The 25,495-nt window shown below is 40.4% G+C and overlaps 1 protein-coding gene across 1 annotated transcript; it reads left to right on the forward strand.

The window, feature by feature from the left end:
• Positions 1-5,109: 5,109 nt before the first annotated feature.
• Positions 5,110-10,567, forward strand: LOC310856640 (uromodulin-like; the record flags this gene model as incomplete). The annotated part of the gene is made up of 5 exons (XM_083762111.1): positions 5,110-5,244; positions 5,881-6,026; positions 6,413-6,655; positions 6,876-7,035; positions 10,475-10,567. The coding sequence occupies 5 exons, from the start codon at positions 5,110-5,112 to the stop codon at positions 10,565-10,567; spliced, it is 777 nt and encodes a 258-aa protein (XP_083618237.1).
• Positions 10,568-25,495: the final 14,928 nt, after the last annotated feature.

The following is a 25,495-nucleotide window of genomic DNA, read 5'->3' on the forward strand; positions in this document are numbered from 1 at the left end:
AACCGGAAGCCAGTGCAGTGATGCCAAAACTGGAGTAATATGTTCTCTCATCTTAGTTCTAGTTAAAACTCTGGCTGCTGCATTTTGGACAAGTTGTAATCTGTCAGTTGTTTTCTTAGGCAGTCCTGAAAAAAGTGCATTGCAGTAATCAAGCCGAGAAAAAACAAAGGCGTGGATTAGCGTTTTTGCATCGTCCAAGGACAAATAGGCTCTGATTCGTGCAATATTTCTAAGGTGAAAAAAGGCAATCTTGGTAACATGATTAATGTGTGAATTAAAATTCAATTCAGAATCAATAATAACCCCCAGGTTCTTTACTGTATTGCTACTTTCTACAGTCAGGTTGCCAAGTCTGCTTATTATTGATTCTTTCTGCTCACTAGAACCGATTATGAGAACTTCTGTCTTATCCTCATTAGAACCGCTGCGGCCACCCATCTGAGAAAACTTAACTGGCCACTTGTATCAGCAATCTTATTATTGTGGTCTAGACGCACACTTCAAACAATAGGTGTATAGTTTCAAAGTACAGATTATAATAATAACAATTATTATTGTTATTGTTTTACCTACTGATGATAGCTTCTTACTATTTCTATGCATTTGATGTATTACCTTGTGTTGACCTTGCTTATTGTAAATCACTCTGGGTTAAGAGTGTCTCCTAAATCCCTAAATGTATATTGTATTTGCATGGCCACAGGTGCCCATCTCACAATGTTTTGCCAGGGACACTCATAAGAGATGATTTGTGTTGTAGAAATGTTCAAGATGCGTTTAAAAATATTTCAAAAGATAGCAGATCTATGTCTCCAACATTCTCTTTTCTATCACAAGACCACCTAAAAGGAAGTATGATACCTCACAGTATTGTCTTGGTATAGGGCAGCCAGGGGAGTATGCACGTTCATGTGCACGTTACGTGCACATCTCTTATCTTCCATTACAATGCCAAGTCACTGCTATTAATTATTGCCTTGTTCTATGAGTCACGTGTTGTTATATGACCCCCGCAGAGACTTATATATTCTCAAACACCACCTCTGATGGTAAGAGCATCAGTCAATCAAGTCGGTCTACTTTCTGGTCCTAAAAAAGGTAAGTGTTGATTTTCAGGTGAATTTCTGGAGTGGTGCTTTTTAGGAGTGGCCGAGTGGCATACAATTAGGTAACATTTTCTATACATTTAACGGGGCATTTGCATTGAGACAGGGATGGTCGATTTTGTTACGATGTTGTATTCTGTCTAAAGAAGATTGTTTGTGTAACAGGTTGGTGTCAGATCAGCCAGGATGTGGACCATGGTGAGAGTGTTACCTGTTCTGTTGCTTCTGTTCGCACAGAATGCTACCGGAAAACGCAACGCAGGTAAACTACTTTATAATTATTAACATAAATATTAGATGGGTGTCCTCCTGGTTGGTATGCCTACCACAAACAGACATTCAGACAATGTATATTTTTGTCAATGGTTCAAGTGTGTCTTTTGACATTAATTTTGTCGTTTACCACTTTTTCTATAAAATAATGTTTTTCTTCATTGTTTTTGTATATTAGTTATAGCATACTTACTTATAAATATGTTGTACTAGTACTGTATAGTAGCCTACTTTATCGATACAAATAAGCCGAATTTTACAACCCATTAAGGAAAAACTCTCACATTGAAGCAATACATAAAAACTCAAACCCCAATCCAGAATATGTGACAATAACTTTAGAGATTATCCTTACTTTTCATATTTTAATTTAACCTTTTTATATTTATTCTCTATGGCCAGACTCATGTGTTGGTGACAGGCCGGGTGGGCTCCGTCATCCCAGCCAATTGACCTATATCTTTACTATCTGCTATAACATAAATTGCCCAGTTTGAGACATTAAAACTTGACCTTGACCAGTGAAACAGACAGGCTTCCATACTTACTTCCATGTGACCACAGACAGCTTGCCATGTCTTTGTTGCAATATTGTGGTAGTTTGTGGGGATGACTGATTTACAGCATCCTAGATGCTATTCTTACCTATTTACATATACTGTAAATAGGTCAACTCATTGGACAGTGGGGCCGCAGGTCAACACTGCCCCTATATTAGCTATATGTTATACAGGGCAGCTTCTCATGACACCACTGTATGAAATATGACTCTACCTGAGACTAATCTTTATTTTATTTGTTTTATTTCTTCATAACCATTACTATTGATGTCTAGAAGTAGGTGTTTTCGTATGAAAATCCACATTTGTAATTGAACAAAGTACCCAATATCATAATTTGACACTGGACAGTTACACTGAAGGCATTTTGACACTTGCTGAATAGCTCTACATCTTTTAACAGAGTGTCCTGGGGCGGCAGCAGACATTGCATTCTTACTGGATGGCTCAGGCAGTGTTTCCTCTGGTGATTTCATCAGAATGAAGACTTTTGTTAAAAGTATGATTCGCTCACTACTGGGCGTGGGACAAGTTACACAGGTAGGTGTAGCATAAATAGTCAAGTCAAATTATAAATTAGAAAGGATTTTGGTTTCTTCCAAACTGGGCCATTTTCTATGCTGCTGAAGTGAAATCTAATCTGATTAAAAAAGAACTGTAGAGCTGCACATACTATTATCAAATGTTAGATGTGATGTCTGATGTGACATTGCATCATCAATGATGGGATTTATTTTGTTGTATTATTTTGTTCACATAATAGGAGTGATTACAATAACCTGCCATGCATTGCTGGGCAGGCTAATAAGCATCTACTATTGTACCATTCAGGAAGGCGTTTCTTAATGGTGCCTCTATGGAATGAACTGCAGCTGCTAAATACAGTTTGACATATCCAGACCAAATGAAGGCCTACAATATGTATTTTCAACACCATGCTCATGCAGACGTTTGCTGGACGAAATAGAAAAGTGCCCAGTTTGAGGGAGAAAAATGGGAATTTAATATGAATGATTGATGACATTTAAAGTGATTCTACAGACTTTTTTACGGCTTGAATATCAACCATCACATTCTCTATAATTGCAGAATACTGTATATTTCAGTAAGATCAATGTTTTTCTGTGTGTTTACAGTTTTCAGTTGCCCAATACGGATCGTCCACCATCATCCACTATTATTTTGATAATTTTGCCACCTCAGGATCTTGGGAATCTCAAATTGATCGTATTAGTCAACAAGGGGGAGGGACTAATACAGCTAGAGCAATTCGAGATGTTGTGTAAGTGTCTTTATCTTGGCAACATACCACAAATGTCAAACATTTTGCAGTTTGCAAGTACATTTCTCTTCTTTTATTCCAACAGCCAAGATGTATTTGTAGGAAATAGAGGATCGAGACCAAATGTGAATAAGTTCCTGATAGTCATCTGTGATGGATCTTCTGGTGATCGAAGCGACTTACCTAATGCTGCTTCCCTAGCTGCAAGGGAGGGCATTATTCGATTTGCCATTGGGGTAAGTTGTCAGATTCACTCATCATTTTGAAAAATTTAAAAGTTAGAACCATAAATGAATTATAGGCTACTGTATTTCTTTCACATATCAATTTGGAGTGAGTGAGTGTGTGTGTGTGTGTGTGTGTGTGTGTGTGTGTGTGTGTGTGTGTGTGTGTGTGTGTGTGTGTGTGTGTGTGTGTGTGTGTGTGTGTGTGTGTGTGTGTGTGTGTGTGTGTGTGAGCGCGTGTACGTGCATGCCTGCGTTTCTTACGAATACTATATTTAATGCTACAATGACTCTAAGATTTAAAATAAAGTCACCTCGACCTTGAGGATTATATACCATGACAATTTTTTTAATGTAGGCTACATGCAATATGAGTATCAACGTTGAGATGAGCCTATAATTTTACACCAATAATGACCATAATGCTGTATGTCGGTATCCTTAGGTTGGAAGTGCTTTTAATAATGCTCATACTAAAGTAGAGTTGGACATGATTGCTACCGATCCATCGAAGCATGTGTTTCAAGTGACCGACTTTGGAGCTCTTGATGAAATCCTGGAAACTCTGGAGGACAACGTCTGTTATGGAGGTATAATTCAAAATATACCTGGACACAAAGCGTTGTTCATCTCCTGAACTTCACACTAAATTCCACTAGATTTAACTCGGTTAATAAACATAGCAGGAGGCGAAATGAGAGTTTTGGGATCTGGCTAATGAAGGCTATATTCCCCCGCCTGCTTGGACCAGGCCTACCAGTGTATATACATGTTTCGTACAGGGAGCTTACTTGAGAAACAAGCATTCGTGAATTATGGGCATCACTTCCTGTTGTCATTCATTCCATTAATTTGAGTGATCTGTGTAAGTCAACAAAAATGTGGGAATTAACACATCCTGACAGAAATCAAGAAGTCTCCTTACTTATGTTATGCGCTACAAGATCTCCACAGCTGATTCAAATTAATTTAATGACTGACAACAGGAAGTGATGCCCATCATTCACACAAGGCCTCATGGGACATTGTAAATTCCTAGGTGGACTTACGGGGCAGCAGAGTTTTTCACATATACTGTAGTTTCTTGAAAACTTTGGAGGTGGCACCGTATAGCAGGCTATTGCAGTAATGCAGGAGTCAGGATGTGATGAAGGCATGGATGAGTGTCTCAGTGCAGCAGTTTGAGATAGTGTTGGACGGAGGCAGGCAGTGGCGTGCACAGATAGACACTAGAGGGTGCTACAGCACCCCCTGCCCTATTGGCAATGTGCCCTTTTGGAGAAAAAAAAACGATTTTGTACAGTGTACATTGTACAATATGTGGACCATGGTGACATTGATCAATTATTGATAAAAAGCTTCTATATATTATTTAGGCCCCAAAATAGTCTAAACACAACGCTATAAAGGTAGTGCATTTGTGGCTATTAATTAGTATTCTGGCATTATACAGTGACTTTCCTTCTTTATTGTATATTTCAGTATTTCACAACATAAGTACACTCATGGATATTAATATTTACAAGAATATTGTTTACTGAATGTATTCTCCTCAAGCTATCCTTGTTCTGTTTCATATCCTTCAACCTCTCCTCTTTAATCACCCTCCAGGTTCGGGACTAATTTGTGGTGAGAGTCAAATCCAAATTGGCCTGAGTCTATTTATGCTGCAATCCTCTGGTCTGAATGGAACGTCTGGTCACCTGGCCGACGCACAGTGCTCATCCTTCACACAGCATAATGGAACAGTGTGGTACCAAGTGGAACGTCAGGCTGACACCTGTGGGAACACATTGACGGTGAGGATTTGTCTGATATTTTGTTGCTGTTGTTACATAATTTATTGTCTTTGTTGGATGTGAAGCATTTTTTTCTCACAAAACGGTTAATATCCTGTCCTCTTCTCCTATGAGTCAAATACAATGCATGCATTGTGTTTTTAGTCCTGCTAGCAACAAGGTTGTAATGATAGCAGTCATAGAACTGGAACTCTGTTTGCAGCTGTTGGAATCATGCACCTCCTTCTGGCTTTTTGATAGAATGCAGCACACACTTCAGCATTGGTACTGTGTGAATGACCCCACAACCTCTCTTCTAGTGCCATTGTACAGAAGATAGTATCTTGTTATATAATAAGCAGACAAATCATGAGAAAGAGAACCCCTACTGATGTTGGTGTACTTTCCTTTAGTGCCACCCTTAATCCAAAATGTTCACACAATATAATATCAATATCGAATAGTTACGGTAGTTAGGTAGTATTGAACTGCTATGGTATTAATACAATGGAATGCGACTGTGGCTTTTAGGTTCTTACTATATTATTGTATTAATGTATTACCTTCTGATGTGCAGCATGACTATGTGTTGTATAGTCTTTATTTCCAGCTGACTAGATGGATCCGCTGACTATTCAGTTAAACTCTGTCTTTCAGACCAACAACACCCATGCCATCTACTCCAACAATTTGTTTATCTATCATGCAAATTACACCTCACTTCCTGAGAGGTTTCCCTTCTCCTGTGTCTATCCTCTGGAGACAGAGGCCAGCCTAGATGTGGCAATCAGACCATACCTGGAGTGAGTAACCGATTTTCAATGTAGCTAGATTATGTACATGAAAACACACACGCACGCACGCACGCACACACACACACACACACACACACACACACACACACACACACACACACACACACACACACACACACACACACACACACACACACACTCACTCACTCCAAATTGTGCAGAATCTCATCATTGTTGTGAATTGTAATGGCCAGTTGGTGCTATATGAGAAGAGACTATATTAGGGGAGGCCGTGGCTGAATCGGTAGTCTGCCTGGGACGTAAAAGGTCCCAGGTTCGATTCCCAACCCCGGCCATAATATGTCCTTGAGCAAGACTCTTAACTCTTAACTGTTAGACAGATGTTGTTGAACCTTTAATTGTTTCCCTGACAGCGTTGAAGGTGCCATGATAGGTGTGGGTTCACCAGCCAGTGCCTCCATGTCCTTGTTCCAAAACTCCAACTACACAGAGCCTTACCCAGCAGGCCCAGTCACCCTGCCAGTGGGCTCTGCAATGTATGTAGGAGTATCTGTAGAGGAAACAGATCCAAGGTTTGTGGTCGCTCTGGACGACTGCTATGCCACTCACTCCTCCAGCCCTGATGACCTCATGCGACACTTCCTCATTCAAAACAAGTATGTTTCACTCTTCAGCCTCAGCTGATGGTTTGTGTCATCACAATATACAATACAAGAAATTAAAGAGAAGGTTGGGTGGGAGCAGGGTATGGGTTTGTGTGGTCAACAACCAATATGAATAGTTTATTAGTCCAGTGTCTTAAAAAAAAAAGGAGAATGAGGGATGAAATAGTGATGCGTCATCATGGGCCTACAACCTGACCCTTCTTTTCTCCAGGTGTTCTACCAACCGTCGTCAGGTGTCAGTGGTTGAGAGCGGCTCTTCCCTCCAGGCTCGTTTCTCTGCCCTGCTTTTCCTGTTCCATGGAGACTACAGAGATATCTACCTTCACTGCAGCCTCCACCTGTGTGACCAGAGAGCCTCCTCATGTTCTCCTGTAAGTTTCACACTTTCTTTCTACACTCTGCTGTTTCACACCAGACAGACAGTTACAGTAAAGTCAGTAGAACTGCAGTGGTCACGAAGTCCTGTGAATGTACTGTGTTTTGAAGATCTGTTGTGAACTTGTGAATCCTATTCGCTTAACTGTGTGCTTACTGCTATTCCTTCACCATTTACAGGTTTGCTCAGGGAGGCGTCGTCGCTCCGTTTCCAGCCCTGGTCCTGCACCCTTCAAACCCATAACCATTGGGCCAATCACCTGTGAGTATTGAAAACAAAACCATTTTAAGAATCTGAAATACTGACATGTCAGAGTTGAACTAAATGTGGTTTCTCTTTTTGCTTTGGAACTTCAGGGGACAAGCTGTCAGTGTGAACCAGTGGACCTCAAAATGATCCATCTGTTAATTGATATTATTACCGTATATGACTTCAGGTGTCTTTTCAGTATGTCTACCATAGATAAGGCAGAGTATTCCAGTTATGTATGTTTTATAAGATCGCTACTATATGATATTCACTTAGTTACTTTTTGAGTATTTACACAGTACAGTACAAAATAAACAAAATTAAAAATATATAATACACAGTGATGTGGTAAAATAACCTTTTTTCTTAAATGTACCTTTACTTGTATCCTTTATTTTTTGTACTATTTCTGTACTTTGGATTCAATAAATCATGTGGTAACTATTTGAACAATTAAATAAAGTAAAATACATCTTAACATCTGCACCTATCTTCTTCAACTCCAAAATGAAACTGTTTTAAAGTGTAACTTGAGTGTACAGGCCCAGGGTTTGATGAGGTCAAATCAACATATGGAATGTCAGAACAGGCCAGCTCCATATATGAAGATCTATAAGGGTGACAGCGGGGGCAGTGTCACTGTCTTGAGTGTTCAGGGTTTGATGAGAGCCCAGGTAGGGCCGGGCCTTAATTTCCGGGCCTGTTGATAACTCTAGTTTTCGGCGGCTGCCGGGCGCGGCTACACTAATAACTTTGGGGCAGGCCTGTCTAGAGTTTAATTGGACAGGTACTTTGGATTCAATAAATCATGTAACTATTTGAACAATTAAATAAAGTAAAATTCATCTTAACAAATTTACTATGACATCAGGGATCTCCGATGTCACGTGATGTCACGAGACCTGGGGACCATACAGTATATGGGGGCTTTCCCATGTATGGGGATTTTGAGTGATACACTGACTGATGGACAAATATGTACGATTTCATAGTAAATGCGACTTGCAGTCGATATTGCAGTAGATATTGTCTGTGATTTGGGATATTGTACTATTGTGATATGGCATAAGTGCTCTATACAAATAAATCGAGAAAAATCTGTATCAGCAGATACTCAAAATCAAATGATCGGATCGGGAGCAAAACAAATGTGATCGGGACATGTGTTGTGTGATGATTGGTGGACGTCAAAAGTCAAGAAGAAAGACATTTTACACATTTATACCGATATAAAAGTGTGTACCGGTATGTACCCTAATCATTTCTAATCTGCAGTGTTGTACTATGACAACATACAGTATACCTGTAACTGGCTGGATTGCCATTGAATTTGTTGTGCACATTATCAGTATGTTCCCCAGAGGATATAAACCCAAATAGTTTTCATGTGGAACATTTGGAATACTTTTGAAACATTTTAACAACACAAATCTTGGTATGGGGGTCCCTGGCAGGAACATTTTCAGATGGAGGTCAAATGCATATTAATTTGGGGGTCCTTGACATGAACATACTATATGAACATGTTCTAAAGGGGTGTCCAACCGAGGTGTCCTGACCAAGCATCAGTATGTGACAAGTTGGCATGCAGTGAGAATGTGTTGTCCACTGCAAAACTCATTACATTCTGACAATATTAAAGGTATTAAAATGGAAGCGAGTGATTTGTTTCCCCATGTGGAGACAGTTGCCTGACTGGGATTTTAATGACGTTAATTGAATGAATGATGTTAATTGTTTGACTTTTTGTTTTCTTTTTGTTTTCTTGTCTGAGGAATCTGCATCTACAGCAATTTCACTGAATTATGTATACACATGCAGCACATATATCTCCAACCGACCCCACCCCACTCAGGCACCTGCTTCAAGAAGTATGTGATCATTTGAAAAGGACATTCACTCACAGGTAAATCATTCACCTGTGACTCAACCACATTTACCGTAAATGGGATTGTCACAATACACGAGTACCAATCATGTAACAAGGAACAATGAGAACACAAATGAAAGCAAGACGCTTGTTGCTTATAAATCAACATATTTATTTGCATAACATGAATAAGTGTCAGATCTCTCAATGGCACTACATCACACCTCTGGTTTGTGATATAAATACTCACCATTCACAATCTTATGAAAGCCCATCTACTTGCCCTTTGCAAATGCCTGAATGTTAAACACAAAGTAGAGCAATGAGTGCAAGGAGGTGGGGAACAGGTGGTCAATTTGCACACAGATTACCGAGCAAATGATGCCTAAAAGTAAACAAGGCAACAAGGCAACAAGGCAACTTTGAAATGTAACAGACATTACATGTTTGGAATAAACAAACTTAAAGCTACATAAGTCAACCATTAGCCTAGCTATTCAATCTGACAGCAGGATAGAACTGTCTCAATGCTCAATGAAAGAGTAGGGAGACCACCTCCACTGGAGATGGACTAGTTATATTAACTTTACTGGCTTGTGCGTCTCCATTCAGCACCTGGGCTCTTTCTCTCTGCAGTTATATTGTATTAACATACTCTACCATACAGTTGTACTAGTTTTATTGTCTTAACATACTATAACATACATTATGTATAGTTATACTGTATTTGTGTATTAACATACTATATTATACTAGTTATATTGTATTAACATACTCTACCATATTGTATTAACATACTCTAATATTTATATTGTATTTACATAGGCCTACCCTATAATACAGATGTACTAGTCGTTTTTTAACATACTCTACCACACAGATTGGTTAAAATAACATTTAATTAATTAACAAAATTCCTGAATTGTATATGAACATTTGATCTTAGCTCAATAACCCACACCTCCCATCCAGGTCTCCTGACTGTAGTGTACACCAAGGAATCCTGTATGTACCGACTGTCCCTGCCTGGATGCATGAGTTATGACAAACCTATAGAGAGAATGATCCATGCATGGAGTCATAAAAGAATACTGTTTACTGATAGTCACATGTTACACTCTATTAACACATCAAAGGTGTGGTATATTCTTATACATTCTCTTTCATGACCTCCATGTTCCATTTGAAGTGGTGAGTGCACATACGTTATAAGTGAACCGTACCTCTGCATTGAACCAGTCATTTAATGAGTCAGTGATGTTAGTTTCCTTATGCTGTTGCAGTCTGTTTCAGAATATTGTTTGTGTATTTTCAGATCTCCAGGATGTGGACCATGATGAGAGTGTCAGCTGTTCTGGTGGTTCTGTTCGTACAGAATGTTAGTGGAAACAGTACAGGTAAACTCTAATTTCATTTTATTGGTATAGAATAGATTATGATGCTTAACATTCATATTAGAATGGAGTCCTTGTATGACAGTATGACCTACAGTGTAGGTCATACTGTCATACAAGGACTACACAGTGCATATCACTACACAGTGCATATCACTTATTGTGATGCAGGCTTCTACACCTGCTTCCTTTATTTTGTTCTTTTGTTTTCTTTATATTATTTTTTTCTTTATATTAATATTATGTATCATGCTACCCTGGTGGAAAATTGTATACTAAAGTATACTACATGTTATTATAATATAGCACATTATTGACATTGCACGATTGCAGTGTACTTTCAGCCAGACAAAACATTATACAGTATACAGTCCTGGTAGGTATGCTAGTGCTACCACGTAACATATATTTTGAGTCTGTCTCTTGACATTCACCTCTTTTCCTCTAAAGCAAACAATAAAAACAAACAGGGAAGACGTATTTGAATATTATTTATAACCTTGCACACCTGGGGGTGCATGCAACTCTATAGAAACATACAAATAAAAAAAAGTTAAAGAATAATCACGGCAGCATGTTTCCCTGACAGTTTGAGTTTGAATCTTAAATCGATTGCTTAATTCAACATTTTTTCCACAATTGCCCACTCATGGACCCCTGACCCTGGGAGTCCCCATGGAGCATGGACTCTTTGGGACTCACTGGCCTAGGGTGCCACATAAGCTAGAATCAGCCCTGAGGTCAAATGTTATCTTTATTTATCTATTATTATGAGTATTCTGCTGCTCCCTCCTTTTCTCATGGCAATTAAGGCTGTGTTTCTCCGGGACAGGGCTGCTTAGCTTTCGTCTTTTCAGCCAAATGAACCAAACATCCTTATGACAGTCAAGTTTTCAGGCCGAAAAGTTTTCTTTACTTCCTTGTGACCACAGACCGCTTGCCATGCCTTTGTTGTAATTGTATGGTAGTTTGTGGGGATGACTGATTTACAGCATCCTGTAAAACAGGTCACACATGTAAATAGGTAAACTCATTGGCCAGTGCATGGGGTCGCATGTCAACACTGCCCCTATATTATGTAGGGCACCGTGTCATCGACACCACTGCATGAAATATGACTTTCTACCTGAGTTGTATAATCATTACTGTTAACGTCCCTGCATTAGCTGCATTTTTCCATCGGTTTACCGAAAAACACGTCCAGTCCAGTGTGCAACCACCTTTACTGTCTAGGTGTTTTTACATTCATTTAAGAATGTAAGGACATTTTGACACTTTAGTGCTGAATAGCTCAATCAAATTAATAATTATTTGCAACACAAATACTGCTGGATCAAAAGAAGGGTAAGAGTTGAGTGATTAAATATTATAATATAAATACATATTCATTTTGTATGAGATTTGATGGCCTCGAGACACCAAAGTGCGCGTCCTGTCTTTGACACACATTAAAATATGAACACATTATCAAGTGTAAAAGTTGAATAGAAACAGCAGAATACAACAAACAAAAGATGTACATGATTCCTTTCTTCTTCTACATCTTTTAACAGAGTGTCCTGGGGCGGCAGCAGATATTACATTCTTAATGGATGGCTCAGGCAGTGTTTCCTCTGGTGATTTCATCAGAATGAAGACTTTTGTTAAAAGTATGATTCGCTCACTAGTGGGCCTGGGAAAGGCTACACAGGTAGGTGTAGCATAAATACTCAAGTCAAATTATAAGTAAAAAGGATAAAAAGGATTTAGTTTTCTTCCAAACTGCCACTGGGCCATTTTCTATGCTGCTGAAAACATGCTAATCTGCTGATCGAAAAGGGCCCAGTATGAGGGAGAAAAATGGGAATATGATTAACTGATATGATGATTGATCATACAACCTTTTTTACGGCTTGAATATCAACCATCACATTCTCTATAATTGCAGAATACTGTATATTTCAGTAAGATCAATGTTTTTCTGTGTGTTTACAGTTTGCAGTTGCCCAATACGCATCGTCCACCATCATCCACTATTATTTTGATACTTTTGCCACCTCAGGATCTTGGGAATCTCAAATTGATCGTATTAGTCAACAAAATGGAGGGACCAATACAGCTGGAGCAATTCGAGATGTTGTGTAAGTGTCTTTATCTTGGCAACATACCACAAATGTCAAACATTTTATGACAAATGTTTGCAAGTACATTTCTCTCTCTTTTATTCCAACAGCCAAAATGTATTTGTAGGAAATAGAGGATCGAGACCAAATGTGAACAAGTTCCTGATAGTCATCTGTGATGGATCGTCTGGTGATCGAAGCGACTTACCTAATGTTACTTCCCTAGCTGCAAGGGAGGGCATTATTCGATTTGCCATTGGGGTAAGTTGTCAGATTCACTCATTTTGAAAAAGTGTGTGTTCATGTGTTTATGTGTGTGTGTGTGTGTGTGTGTGTGCGTGTGTGTGTGTGTGTGTGTGTGTGTGTGTGTGTGTGTGTGTGTGTGTGTGTGTGTGTGTGCGTGCGTGCGTGCGTGTTCGCCGTGTCGTGTGAGTGTGCGTGTACATGCGACCGTGCGTGCGTGCATGTGTGAGCGTGTATGTACGTGCGTACATGGTTCTTACTAATACCATTACATTGAGGCACTATTACATATAATATGTAATAGTGCTAACTAACAAAATAATAGTATCATGTACAAGATAAAGACACCTCTACCTTGAGGATTAAATTTGACTCCGTTTTGAATGTACGTGCAATATGAGTATCAATCTCGAGATGAGCCTACAATTATTCACCAACAATAACCTATCATTTATGCTGTATCTCGGTATCCTTAGGTTGGAAGTGCTTTTAATAATGCTCAAACGAAAGCAGAGTTGGACATGATTGCTACCGATCCATTGAAGCACATGTTTCAAGTGACTGATTTTGGGGCTCTTGATGAAATCACGGAAACTTTGGAGAACAACATCTGTCCAGGTATAATTCAAAAGCCTACGCCCCCGGGTGTCCTCCAGCATGGCGGTGTTCAGCCCAAACCACACCAATGGGTCGCCATGCAACTCCTTGCAACCAAACGGTTGCGAGTAGACCCATGTAGAGGCATGTAGACTCATGTAGTTGGAAGTAGACGCATGTGGAGGCATGTAGACTCATGTAGTTGGAAGCAACCATGATTGAATTGAACTACTTGAATCACTTGGTTCGACATGCTCCACCATGCGCCGACGCTGCTAGACTCCTTTCAGTTTAAACAATGACTGTAAAGTGTACACCACTCTATCTGGTTTGCTCTCAGTCATTCTCTTGTCTCTGGTCTATATCATTTGTAATTCTCACACTTTTAAAGTTGAATTCCATTGAAATGCATTCTTTTTATATATCCAGCTTTTGGTGTTGCCCACAAACTTTGTCCTACACAAACAATCCCTTTGACAATGAATGGAGAATTTTACATCATAGTCTCTGAGCAAATACACATTATTATTATTTTACGTCGTGATGTACGATAATAGTTTTCAATGTACAATTACATTCTGTTCAAATGTGTTATACTTTGCAACAACTTCCACTCAACCGCTATTTCTAATCTATGTATCTGTATTTATGCTTTTATATACTACTCAAAAGCCAATTCTACTCAACTGTAACTTCTACACAGAAACCCAGAAACTGCATGTTTCCCCAATATATTTATTTTTGAATTACCATGCTTAGCATGACCAGTGACCATCAGTATTACTATAACAGAGAAGAAAGATTACCAACAGAAACCAGACCATCGTTCTCATTTCAATGTAGGTGTAGTATTCCATTACCGTGCTAGCTCTGGTCGCTATGCATTCACCTTCATTGAAGCCCAGCTAGCATGCCACAGTATCGGGGCCGCCATGGCTTCCCCAGAGCAACTGCAGGCAGCATATGAGGCCGGGTTCCACCAGTGTGATGCAGGGTGGCTATTGGACCAGACTGTCAGGTAAGGCGAAAGCCACAGAGAAATATCAATGAGTGGTTCTCGAATGTTTTTGTGACAAAGACCCCCGTATTGATGTGTTTGGCCATCCGAAAATGTTTTCTGCCAGGGACCCCCAGAAGAGAATATGTATGTCTTAGGTCGTACATTGTTGAACATTTTCCAATCTTCCAATTTTCGATATTTTTCAATAAAAGTAACAGATGTACAAGTTCTTGTAGATCTGCTATTTTTGAATAACCAATGTATAAAAATAATAAAATGGGGTACTATACGTAATCTTATTTGTCCTTGCTCAGGTATCCTATTGTTTATCCTCGAAAGGATTGTACTGGAGACCTGGGAGATCGACCTGGAGTCAGGTCCTATGGCTTGAGGCCAACATGGGAGCGCTATGATGTCTACTGCTATGCTGATGTGCTCAGAGGTGAGAACATTCACCTCATGAATTAAAATGTCTGCATGTTTTATAGTACTCATAATCATGGATTAAAGCAAAATAAAATCTCATGACTGAACATTGTCAGTGGAAGTCCTAATCTGAGATTTGTGAAACAACTGCTTATACTGTAGATCGTCTATTTTCAAGTGCAACATGCTTCCATAGAAGCATGTTGCACTTGAAAAGTACTTGAAAAATACTTCATGATTACTTTCCCCCGAAGCGTATTACAACATGTACGTTACTCACACAATGATGGTGGAGGCAGCAGCCATGCAAGGTACAACACACTGTACACACATGACTTGCTCAAAGACACTTCAAAGAGTCAGGCATCAAACTGGTATTAACCACTCTAATGGTGCGTTCACACGTGCAGACACAAAGTTGCAAAAATGAATGGGAGTATCAGTTGGAGCAGCTACATACTTTGTTGCGTCTTTGCATCGTCATGTCGCTGGCTTCCATTGACAATGATTGGCAGACTGCATCATTGCGTCTGCCCGTGTGAATGTAACATAAACCTTGAGACACATTTCCGGCACCAATTCCGTCCTTACATTTTGAGCACAGAATATCTGCCACTTATATATAGCGGGTGTCCCCTGTGGCACACCCGTTATGCGATGCTCAGCCAATCACAACGCAGAATGACACACCTTCCAGCCAATCACAATGGCCAATCACACTCACAGCGCCAATTTCGGCGCAAAACATGGTACATTTTCCATCCTCAAATTTTGGCGCTACATGGTCTTTTTTCCGTCTTTTTGTCCAATCGTCCAATCACAGCGCCAATTTCTGCACCATTCATGGTAATTGTTCCATCCAATCACAGCGCCAATATCCATCCTCATTTTTCCGTCCTCATTACTAATATTATTATTATTAGAAAATTTGCATACTTGTATTTCTCTTCATTATTTCCTATTTTTCTGTAATTCACAACCTAGTAATTACACTCATGGAAAGTAATATTGACAACAATATTGTTACTGAATGTATTTTCCTTGCTCTGTTTTATGTCTTTGACCCATTACCTCTACTGTGTCTTCCTCTTCATATCCATCACCCTCCAGATCCTGATCTGATTTGTGGTCAGAGTCAAATCCAAATTGGCCTGGAACTATTTATCCTGAAACCCTCTGGTCTGAATGGAACCTCTGGTCACCTGGCCGACCCACAGTGCTCATCCTTCACAGAGCATAATGGAACAGTGTGGTACCAAGTGGAACGTCAGGCTGACACCTGTGGAAACACCTTGACGGTGAGGATTTGTCTGATAACTTTATGCTGTTGTTACATAATTTATTTTTATTTATGTCTCGTCCTCTTCTCCTGTGATTTATTATGTGTTATGTATTACTGTATACTACTACTACTACTACTGTATACTACTGTAGTTCAGCTTTGGTGGCTATACCACAAGATGCTGTTGGCAACAATTCAATTAATCTAAAATCATTTTGTGTTTGGTCAAACATTATGAACAGGAGTCAAACACAATGCATGCATTGTGTTTTTAGTCCTGCTAGCATCAAGGCTGTAATGATAGCAATGTCATGCACCTCCTTCTGGCTTTTTGATAGAATGCAGATACTAGCACGCACTTCAGCATTGGTACTGTGTGAATGACCCCACAACCTTTCTAGGCCTAAATGTTAACATTGCACACAAAGTCCAAAACATTTCACACTATATATCCGATATTGAATAGTTAGTAGCCTAGGTAGTTTGCCATGACAAGATATCTTAAGAACTGCTACCATATGGGACTATGCTATTATTACCTTCTGATGTATAGTGTTTCATTTTGAGGTGGATATACTGAAACTTTGTTTCCAGCTGGCTAGCCGCTAGATGATTCACTCGACTGACCATTCAGTTAACCTCTGTCTTTCAGACCAACAACACCCATGCCATCTACTCCAACAATTTGTTTATCTATTCTGCAAATAACACCTCACTTCCTGTGAGGTTTCCCTTCTCCTGTGTCTATCCTCTGGACACAGAGACCAGCCTAGATGTGGCTATCAGACCAAACCTTGAGTAAGTACAGTAACCTATTTATGTTAAAACACACTTTACACACACACACACACACACACACACACACACACACACACACACACACACACACACACACAAACACACACACACGCACGCACGCACGCACGCACGCACGCATGCACGCACCAAAATGTGCAGAATTGTCTAGCATCAAACAAGTGTCGACTTGTATTCTAAATGTCCATTCTGTTTTAGGCTACTCATCATTGTTGTTGGTGTATACGAGAAGAGACTGGTATATTAGGGGAGGCCATTGCTGAATTGGTGGTGAGCCTGAGCCCGCCTGGGATGTTGTTTAGGACACAAGAAACACTTTCCTGGGGTTTTATTTGTGTAATATGTGTTTTTAGATATTTTCTACGTCATGACGTTCATGACCAAAATTTTTCATGAAAATGTGGTCTCACTTCCTTCCTGGACTACAAGTCACAACTGACCTCCACACAGCCTCCCATCTCGGGAGGTGTAGTGCATCAAAGCATTATGGCCATTAATATGACCAGGAATTCAGCAATCAAGTCAAACCCTAGTCAAACACACAGACTTCATTATTTTTCTGGCCATAGGGTGCAAATTTCAAATTGTGCTACTGGTATCTACTACAAATACTATTAGCATTGAGTAACTGCAGTTTCTTCCAACGGTAAAATATCCCTTTCATTGTTTCCTTGACAGACTTGAAGGTGGCATGATAGGTGTGGGTTCACCAACCAGCGTCTCCACATCCTTGTTCCAAAACTCCAACTACACAGAGCCTTACCCAGCAGGCCCAGTCACTCTGCCAGTGGGCTCTGCCCTGCATGTAGGAGTATCTGTAGGGGAAACAGATCCAAGGTTTGTGGTCGTTCTGGACGACTGCTACGCCACTCACTCCTCCAGCCCTGATGACCCCACGCGACACTTCCTCATTCAAAACAAGTAGGTTTCATTCTTCAGCCTCAGCAGATGTTTGTGTTGGTAATGAAAGAGAGTTGGGAGCGGGGTATGGGTTTGTGACAAACAACCATAATATTACTAAATGATTAGTCCTGTGTCTTTATTAAGTAAATGGAGAATGAGGGATGAAATAGTGATGTGTCATCATGGGCCTACAACCTGACCCTTCTTTTCTCCAGGTGTTCTACCGACCGTCGTCAGGTGTCAGTGGTTGAGAGCGGCTCTTCCCTCCAGGCTCGTTTCTCTGCCCTGCTCTTCCTGTTCCATGGAGACTACAGAGATATCTACCTTCACTGCAGCCTCCACCTGTGTGACCAGAGAGCCTCCTCATGTTCTCCTGTAAGTTTCACACTTTCTTTCCACACTCTGCTGTTTCACACCAGACAGTTAAATCAGTAGCAAACTGTGTGCTTACTGCTATTCCTTCACCATTCACAGGTTTGCTCAGGGAGGCGGCGTCGCTCCGTTTCCACATCCGTACCCTTGAAATCAATCACCATTGGACCAATCACCTGTGATTATCAAGAACAACAATAAGAAGGACAGGATTTTTTTGAAATACAAGGATCTTAATCTCAATGTTGAAGAGGATTTGTTTTGTTTTTTCTCTTTGCTTCTTTGGCTCTTCAGATGACAAGCTAGTGGAATGAACCAGCGGATGTCTTTAACTACTCCAATATATGACATTTTCTATTCATTTGATTGTGTGAAGTGTGTGCTGTGTTGGTTTCAGAATGCTATTATGTGATTCCTCTTTTTATCATGAACCATTTTATTTCTCAAATAGGCTACTGCATTCAAAAATAACAATGGCGATTTGTTTGCATTAAATTTGCTTGTAATGGCAATCTGTGTCTGCTTCTTCAAGGTTCAACTCCCAAATAAAACAATAGTAATTTAGCTAATTAAATATAGAAATGTTTGTGTATACATGTATGCATTCTGCCAGAGGCTTTGTTGCTCATATGAAATCGAGAGACCATGTGAAATAGAGAGAAACTGGGCGAGGGGAGCCCACTCTCAAAGGGACAGGGCCGCGACCCGGCCTACAAGATGAAAGGACGCACGTTAATTTGTCAGGAATTCATTATCAGGCCCGACACTGGAATTTTGTCAGGGTTGACAAATCGCCAAAATCAGGCTAAAATCGGGGTTAAAATTGCATAGTGCATACAGGTTATAAAGCAGCACTGTGTAATGTGGACTATTGGGGTGGTTGTATTTTGTCTCCCTTCTCTTCCATTGAGACATTTAGAGGTCAAAGGTCATGTCTCACGCCCAGACACAGGGTCTGACAGGAATTTTGACCTGAAGGTCAAGATTCAATGTATCCTCTGAGCAAGCAGACAGCCTTTATTAAAAGCTCTATTAAAAATGTCAGCACTGTTGTGCAGGAAACTGGGTTCAAATCCAGGGTAGAAGAGGAAAGTTACATAGACTTGCTGCTTTAATTAGGCTACACCACTGCATGCTTTGCGTTTTATCTAGTCTCGTGAGCCAGACTGTCACCGCCCACAATATGCAAATGCTTCTGTCATACATTTACATAGCATACAGAGATTGTGATGGCTGTTTTTATCACACCAGTGCTCTGTGCCTGCATGCTATGCTTCTTATTCTCCTCTAGGGGTCACTGACACTCCATATAACTTCCTAAACAGTGGTGTACTGTAAAGTAACTAGCAAGTACATTTACTTAAGCAAAAGCAAAATACTTAAGTACAATTTTGACGCATTTGTGTTTTACTGGAGTATTTCCAATTTCCAATACTTAGGCCAATTAATCTAAGATAGATAGATAGTTAGATAGATAGATAGAGACCCTGAGATCTCCATATATGGATCTGACCTTGTGACATCACGTGACACCATGGAGACCCTTAGTGCCTCCATATATGGTCACGCCTCATGACATCACACCTTGTGACACATCACGCCACCATATATGACCATATCCATATATGAAGATCACGACACTGACCTCATATAACCCTGGATAGCCATACATGGAGAAGACTGGATCATCACCTAGATCTCACGCCTCGTGACGCGTCACCACACCAGATATGGCCATCTTGATTATCTCCATATGAAGATCATGACACTGACCTCATCTTACCCTGGATAACCATACATGGAGAAGACTGGATCATCACCTACTGTATAGATCTGCATACCTGTACGTATATGGAGCCGGCCAGCAACTCTTGTTGATCTGACCTCATCAAACCCTGTACACTCAAGACACACTCAGTATATGGCCAGTACATAATTCATTCCATATGTTGAGCTGACCCCCCATGCTTGGTCACACTGTCACACTGATCTTGTACAATATTAAGAACCATCCAAACCTCTCATGGTCATCTGGGAAAGGTTTGCTTTCTGTCCCTGCAACCAGAAAAAAAACGTGGGGAAGCACGTTTATTTCACTGACTCTTAGCAGGTCTGTTAGAACGAATATTGCTTTACCAATAATCGGTTGCTTTCGTGATCATATCATCCATATCTGGCAGCGATCATCAAATTCTGTGTTTACAGGCTTGCATGTTTGTAAAATCAGGAGAGATTGTGACAATGAATCTTAGGAGCCAGGTGTTCCCGGCCATGATGAGGCAGGTATAGGTTACTGCCCAGGACAGCATCTGTGATGCAGACAGTGTGAACACGACCGAAACCCATTGTGTGCTGCAGAGGGCTGCCATGTCCACGTTAACAGCAATTACTGTCAATTTATCCGCACTAACCTCAGAACCTTGTCAAATTGCCTTTCCCAGGAGATTGGTTGGTTTGATGACAATAACGGCGGTGGGGGGGGTCCTCACCACCAAATTGGCCACAGATGCATCAGTGGTGTCGTGTAAGCAGTGAGCACAACATGGTGATTTGCTCACAGAGCGGGGGAATCCAATGCACCGCATCACGTCAGGGTCAACTGGCCTTTTCGCCTCCGGACCAAAACTCAGTGCGTTTGAGGAGAGAGAGGATGTCCCTCGAGGCAGAGAGCCTCCACTTGAAAGGTGACTCATTGCATCGGTCGTGTTTTGCTTAGACATTTAAGCTGCTTTTAGCTGGCGTCCCAATTTGGGGTATATCAGAAAATGTAAAACATGGTAAAAGCAGCACTATGTAACTTTCCTCTTCTACCCCAGATTTGAACCTGGTTTTGTTGCTTGAGTGCTGGAATTCTTTGAGCTAATAGAGCCGGCCTGCTTGTTCAGTGGATACATTGAATCTTGACAATCGGGTCAAAATGACACTTGGAATTGTTCAGTTCCACAGATAAATATTGTGAAAATACTTGCGAGGCATTGAGAACCGATGAGGTAAATGACAGTGACTTGTCTCCCTCTAATGGGGCCTCTGGTCCCATGCAGATCATATCAGGTGAGGCCCGCCCGGGCCCCCGGACCGGCATTGTCACTCACACAGCCCACCCGATGCCCCTCTGTCCAGAATGCAGACATGATGGCGGTGTTTCGGAAAGGCCCACATATGTGTGAGCCGAGCCCCCGAGATGAACCGATGGCTGTTATGTGTCGGAAGTGTCCTTGAGCAAGACACTGAACCCCCAACTGCTCCATGATAAGCAGGTTGCTGCCTTGCATGGTTTCCTCTGCCGTTGGTACATGTGAATGGGTGAAAGTAATGCACATTGTAAAAAGCTTTGGATGCCAGCACTGTATATAAAAATAATACACCATGGCTGAACCAATGGCCAATGCAGACCTTGTCTCCAGCTCTTAAGTAAACAGAAAATACATTTTCAGGTGGGTTAAAACTTTACTCCAATCAGGAGAGAGAAACCCTCAAAGATAATTGATATAATTTATCAGCTTTCTTTGTTGCATTACTTCCTATGTGTGTATGTCTATCCTGATTTGATGAAATTGTTACACATTATTTTTCACCAAAACATATTTTGGCATTAGGATGTGAACCACTGAGATTGTATTTAGTCCATGACTGCTGGTTGAAACCTGTACAGAAAGTGTTGTAATTATTGGGTTACAAACATAGCACGTAAAATCATGACTAACTCTGAGCTGGTATTGAGCCCCCACCCCCCTTCAGAACAGTGAGGGCACCAGAAGAGAATTTCCCATTAGTTCTTCCATAGACGTTTCAAAAAGTATTTATTTAAAGACCTAGACCTGAGGCTGATACTACGTTTTCTGAAAAACTTCAAATATTTATATAGCAGCATACATTTCTTTGAATACTGTACAGAACCCAAAAATGGGGCCTGAAGGAGTAAAACACCAAAAGGGATTCCCGCCCAGAAGGGGTTAAAGCCTCAGACAAAGCCAACTTGGATGATGACAAATCATGACAATAAACAAAACAAAAAATCGGCCTGACAAATTAGAAGAAGAAAATAAAGTGTTGTACACTGCCCTTTTTTTTCTTTTTTCTAATTATTTGTTCGGCCCAAAAAACTGTGTTTGTCATGATTTGTCATCATCCGAGTTGGCTTTGTTCGAGGCTTAAAGGGCTTAATAAATACTTTCTGAAACGTCTATGGGAAAATTAATGGGAAATTGTCTTCCATGTGCCCTCAAAGAGGGCGGGACTGCGACGCTCTATGGGCCTATACATTTGTAAACTCTCTGGGTTACGAAATTCACAGAGGATTTTATTGTGTGCTGTGAAGCTGTGTTGCCCCGGTAACCATGACACCGTGTTTTAAGTGTGTGGCCATGCACTGTCAATTATTAACTACAGTTGCACAATATGGGGCTCGTCGGGTGAGTAGAGAGGGGCTAATCAGGCCACTCGTAAGCTCCGGAGCTCTCACCAGTTTGACTCGACGGGTGGGCCTGGGAAAAGACGCAAGGGAGACGGAAGAGAAGCCCCAGACCTATAGTAGCCTAAGCCTGCCCTACAGTATGTGGCCTTAAGAATATACCAAAACATAATACAATAGTTTAGCCTTCCCCGTGTGGCCTTAGGAAGACTAAAACGTATACAATAGTGTAGCCTGCCCTATGTGTGGTCTATGCTATGGGGCTGAGGAGCCCCTGGTTGGTCTAAACTGGAAACCTATAGTTTAGCCTGCTATGTGGCCTTAAGAAGACTAAAGGGATGTCCAATATTGGCCTTTTTGCCAATATCAGATTTTGCTGATAATGTCCAACTCTTAGTTTCAGATTCCGATATCAACCGATACCGATATATGCATGGGCTTATTTCACCTAGAAACTAATGTCAGGTGACAACACAACATCCCATATCTCCTATGTTGTGAAATGAATACATTCTTTGATTGTGATGGCCCACTGTCGACTTAAATATTAGTGCTATAGGCCTTGCATCATGCATGTGCCTATATATAGCGACGGTCCTGCATGTATGCATGTGTATAGCATAGCTTACTTTGTAACTCATGTGGGCTCATTGTTTTCGTACACCATTGGTGTATGAAAAATAAGCAACCATGATGGTTGCTTATTGGAAATGGAAATGAAGCTCCACCCACCCGGCAGAGTGCTGCGGGGGAAAGCGTTTCCGGGAATCTGGCCGACACGCCATTCTGCCACGTGGGTGGAGCTTAATTTCCATCCACCAGCTGTCTAAAAACCAAGGTATATGAAATGGAGGTAAGGTCACCGACATCATTTTCGCTATCACACAATTCTAGACGACAGATTCGTTGCACCATGGGACCCAAACTACACCAGGAAGTTCGGCAGAATACACTGGAGTCAATGAGAGCTCAGTGACCAGCTCATGAACACTATTTCTGAATGACTGAGATCTTTTGTAAAGTAATCGCTTCTGGTAAATAACAGAAGACGTATAACACATTATTATCTGCTGTGTTGATTTTCGTTGTGTACACTGTCATTTTATCGAGGTGTCTAAAGAGCAAAAAGTACGTTTCTGAACGTGCCAAGTATCGCAAGACTGTCCACCGTTTCTGTCTGGCAGCCAAATCTTGCGATACATAAACGATTCCTGCTGCTGTTTAAATCCTCAAATAAAATGATGTATTCTACTGTGCACTCTGTGCACATCCAAAAGCAAGTTATTAGAAAACAAACTATAATGTCTTCTTTTATATTCCTGAACTGATTATATGTCACAGGTCTCAATGGTTCATAAATAATGTTTGTTATGAGCTGGTCCAGATTGCTTTGTATATATTCATGTAACTTCTGGTGCGAGATTTGGCTCCCATGAAAGTGTCATGGCGCAGCACAGTCACGTGACCATGACACTTCCTTCTGTAATCTTCCTTCTAAAAAACAGGAAGAGACGCCTGCCATGAGTGGCTTTTTGTCGTGCCTTGACGCCCGAGTGTGCTTACACCCTGTGTGCGCTTTGCTTCCTTCAAGCAGTGTTGCCATGTCTGCTTATTATAAGCAACCTTTGACTTGTTTTTTCTGTAAAGTCACTTGCAAATTAATTATTGGTATTGCTGTTTTTTTGGGCTTTATTATAAAGTGTACAGTAGTTGCTTATTTGGACTTGCTTCCTAATACATTTGTATACCAGTGGTTCCCACATTTCTTCATGTCAAGGAACCCCAGATTATATGTAATTGTCCACATCTGAAAATATTTTGTGCCTTTTTAATTAAAAGGTTTAAAAAATATTCAAAATATTTCGATTTATTCCCAATGTGTTTTTAAATAACAGATGTACAACCTCACAATGTGTCGCTGTGAGCTTGTAGATCAGCTATTTTAATTATGCTTGTTTTCATAGACCTGGCCACTTTTACAAAACTTATGGGTTACAGGAAAAAGGTGGATAGGCACTCTGAAAACACATTTTATTAAAGTAATGGAAGGCTTTTCGTCAGTAAAGGCAGATCGGCTAGGCAGCCATAACATATTCGTCTACTTTAGCCTACTGCCTACTGTGTCATCTCATATGAAAGTGAATGGGCAGTGTTAAACTTGTAGGCCATCTGGTCATAATCACAACATGTGGACTGTTGTTTGTTTATAAATAGATTATTTGCTTACATAGTGTTTGTTAGGTAACAATGGATCGTATGAGACATATAGGCTATTAAGCTAAATATGCTATGGGTTTATCAAAAGCTATGCATGTTTAATGATCATACAGGGGAAAGTAGGTGACAATAGGCAAATGGTCAATAAGTCAAATTGATTATCATATCATCAGTATTTTTTTCTCTCTCCCTCAAAGTAATAATATAGGCCTATAAGGCTAAGTGCCCATGCCGCTGTTGGGGGAAGACAGGAACGCAAGATGGCGCTGTTGCACTAATAAGTAAAGTATCCATTCCTACCAGAGAACTTTGACAAATTAAGAATGTATAGGTTTTAAAAATACGTATAATAAGTCCTAAGAAACAGAAAACACAAAACAGTATACACTGAATTGAAAACGATATGTTACGCAGTATAATAAAAAACTAGGCCTATAGGCTAAAGGCTGTATTATATCCATTGTCGTACCTACAGCCTAAACACACACAATTGCAATGTAAATCATAAAAGGCTGGTTTGTATAAACCACCACACAGTAGCACAGATATAGATACGTAAGAGAATTATTTACT

The sequence above is a fragment of the Protomyctophum parallelum genome (genome assembly GCF_964188405.1).
Source record: "Protomyctophum parallelum genome assembly, chromosome: 3".
NCBI classification, from domain to species: Eukaryota; Metazoa; Chordata; class Actinopteri; order Myctophiformes; family Myctophidae; genus Protomyctophum; species Protomyctophum parallelum.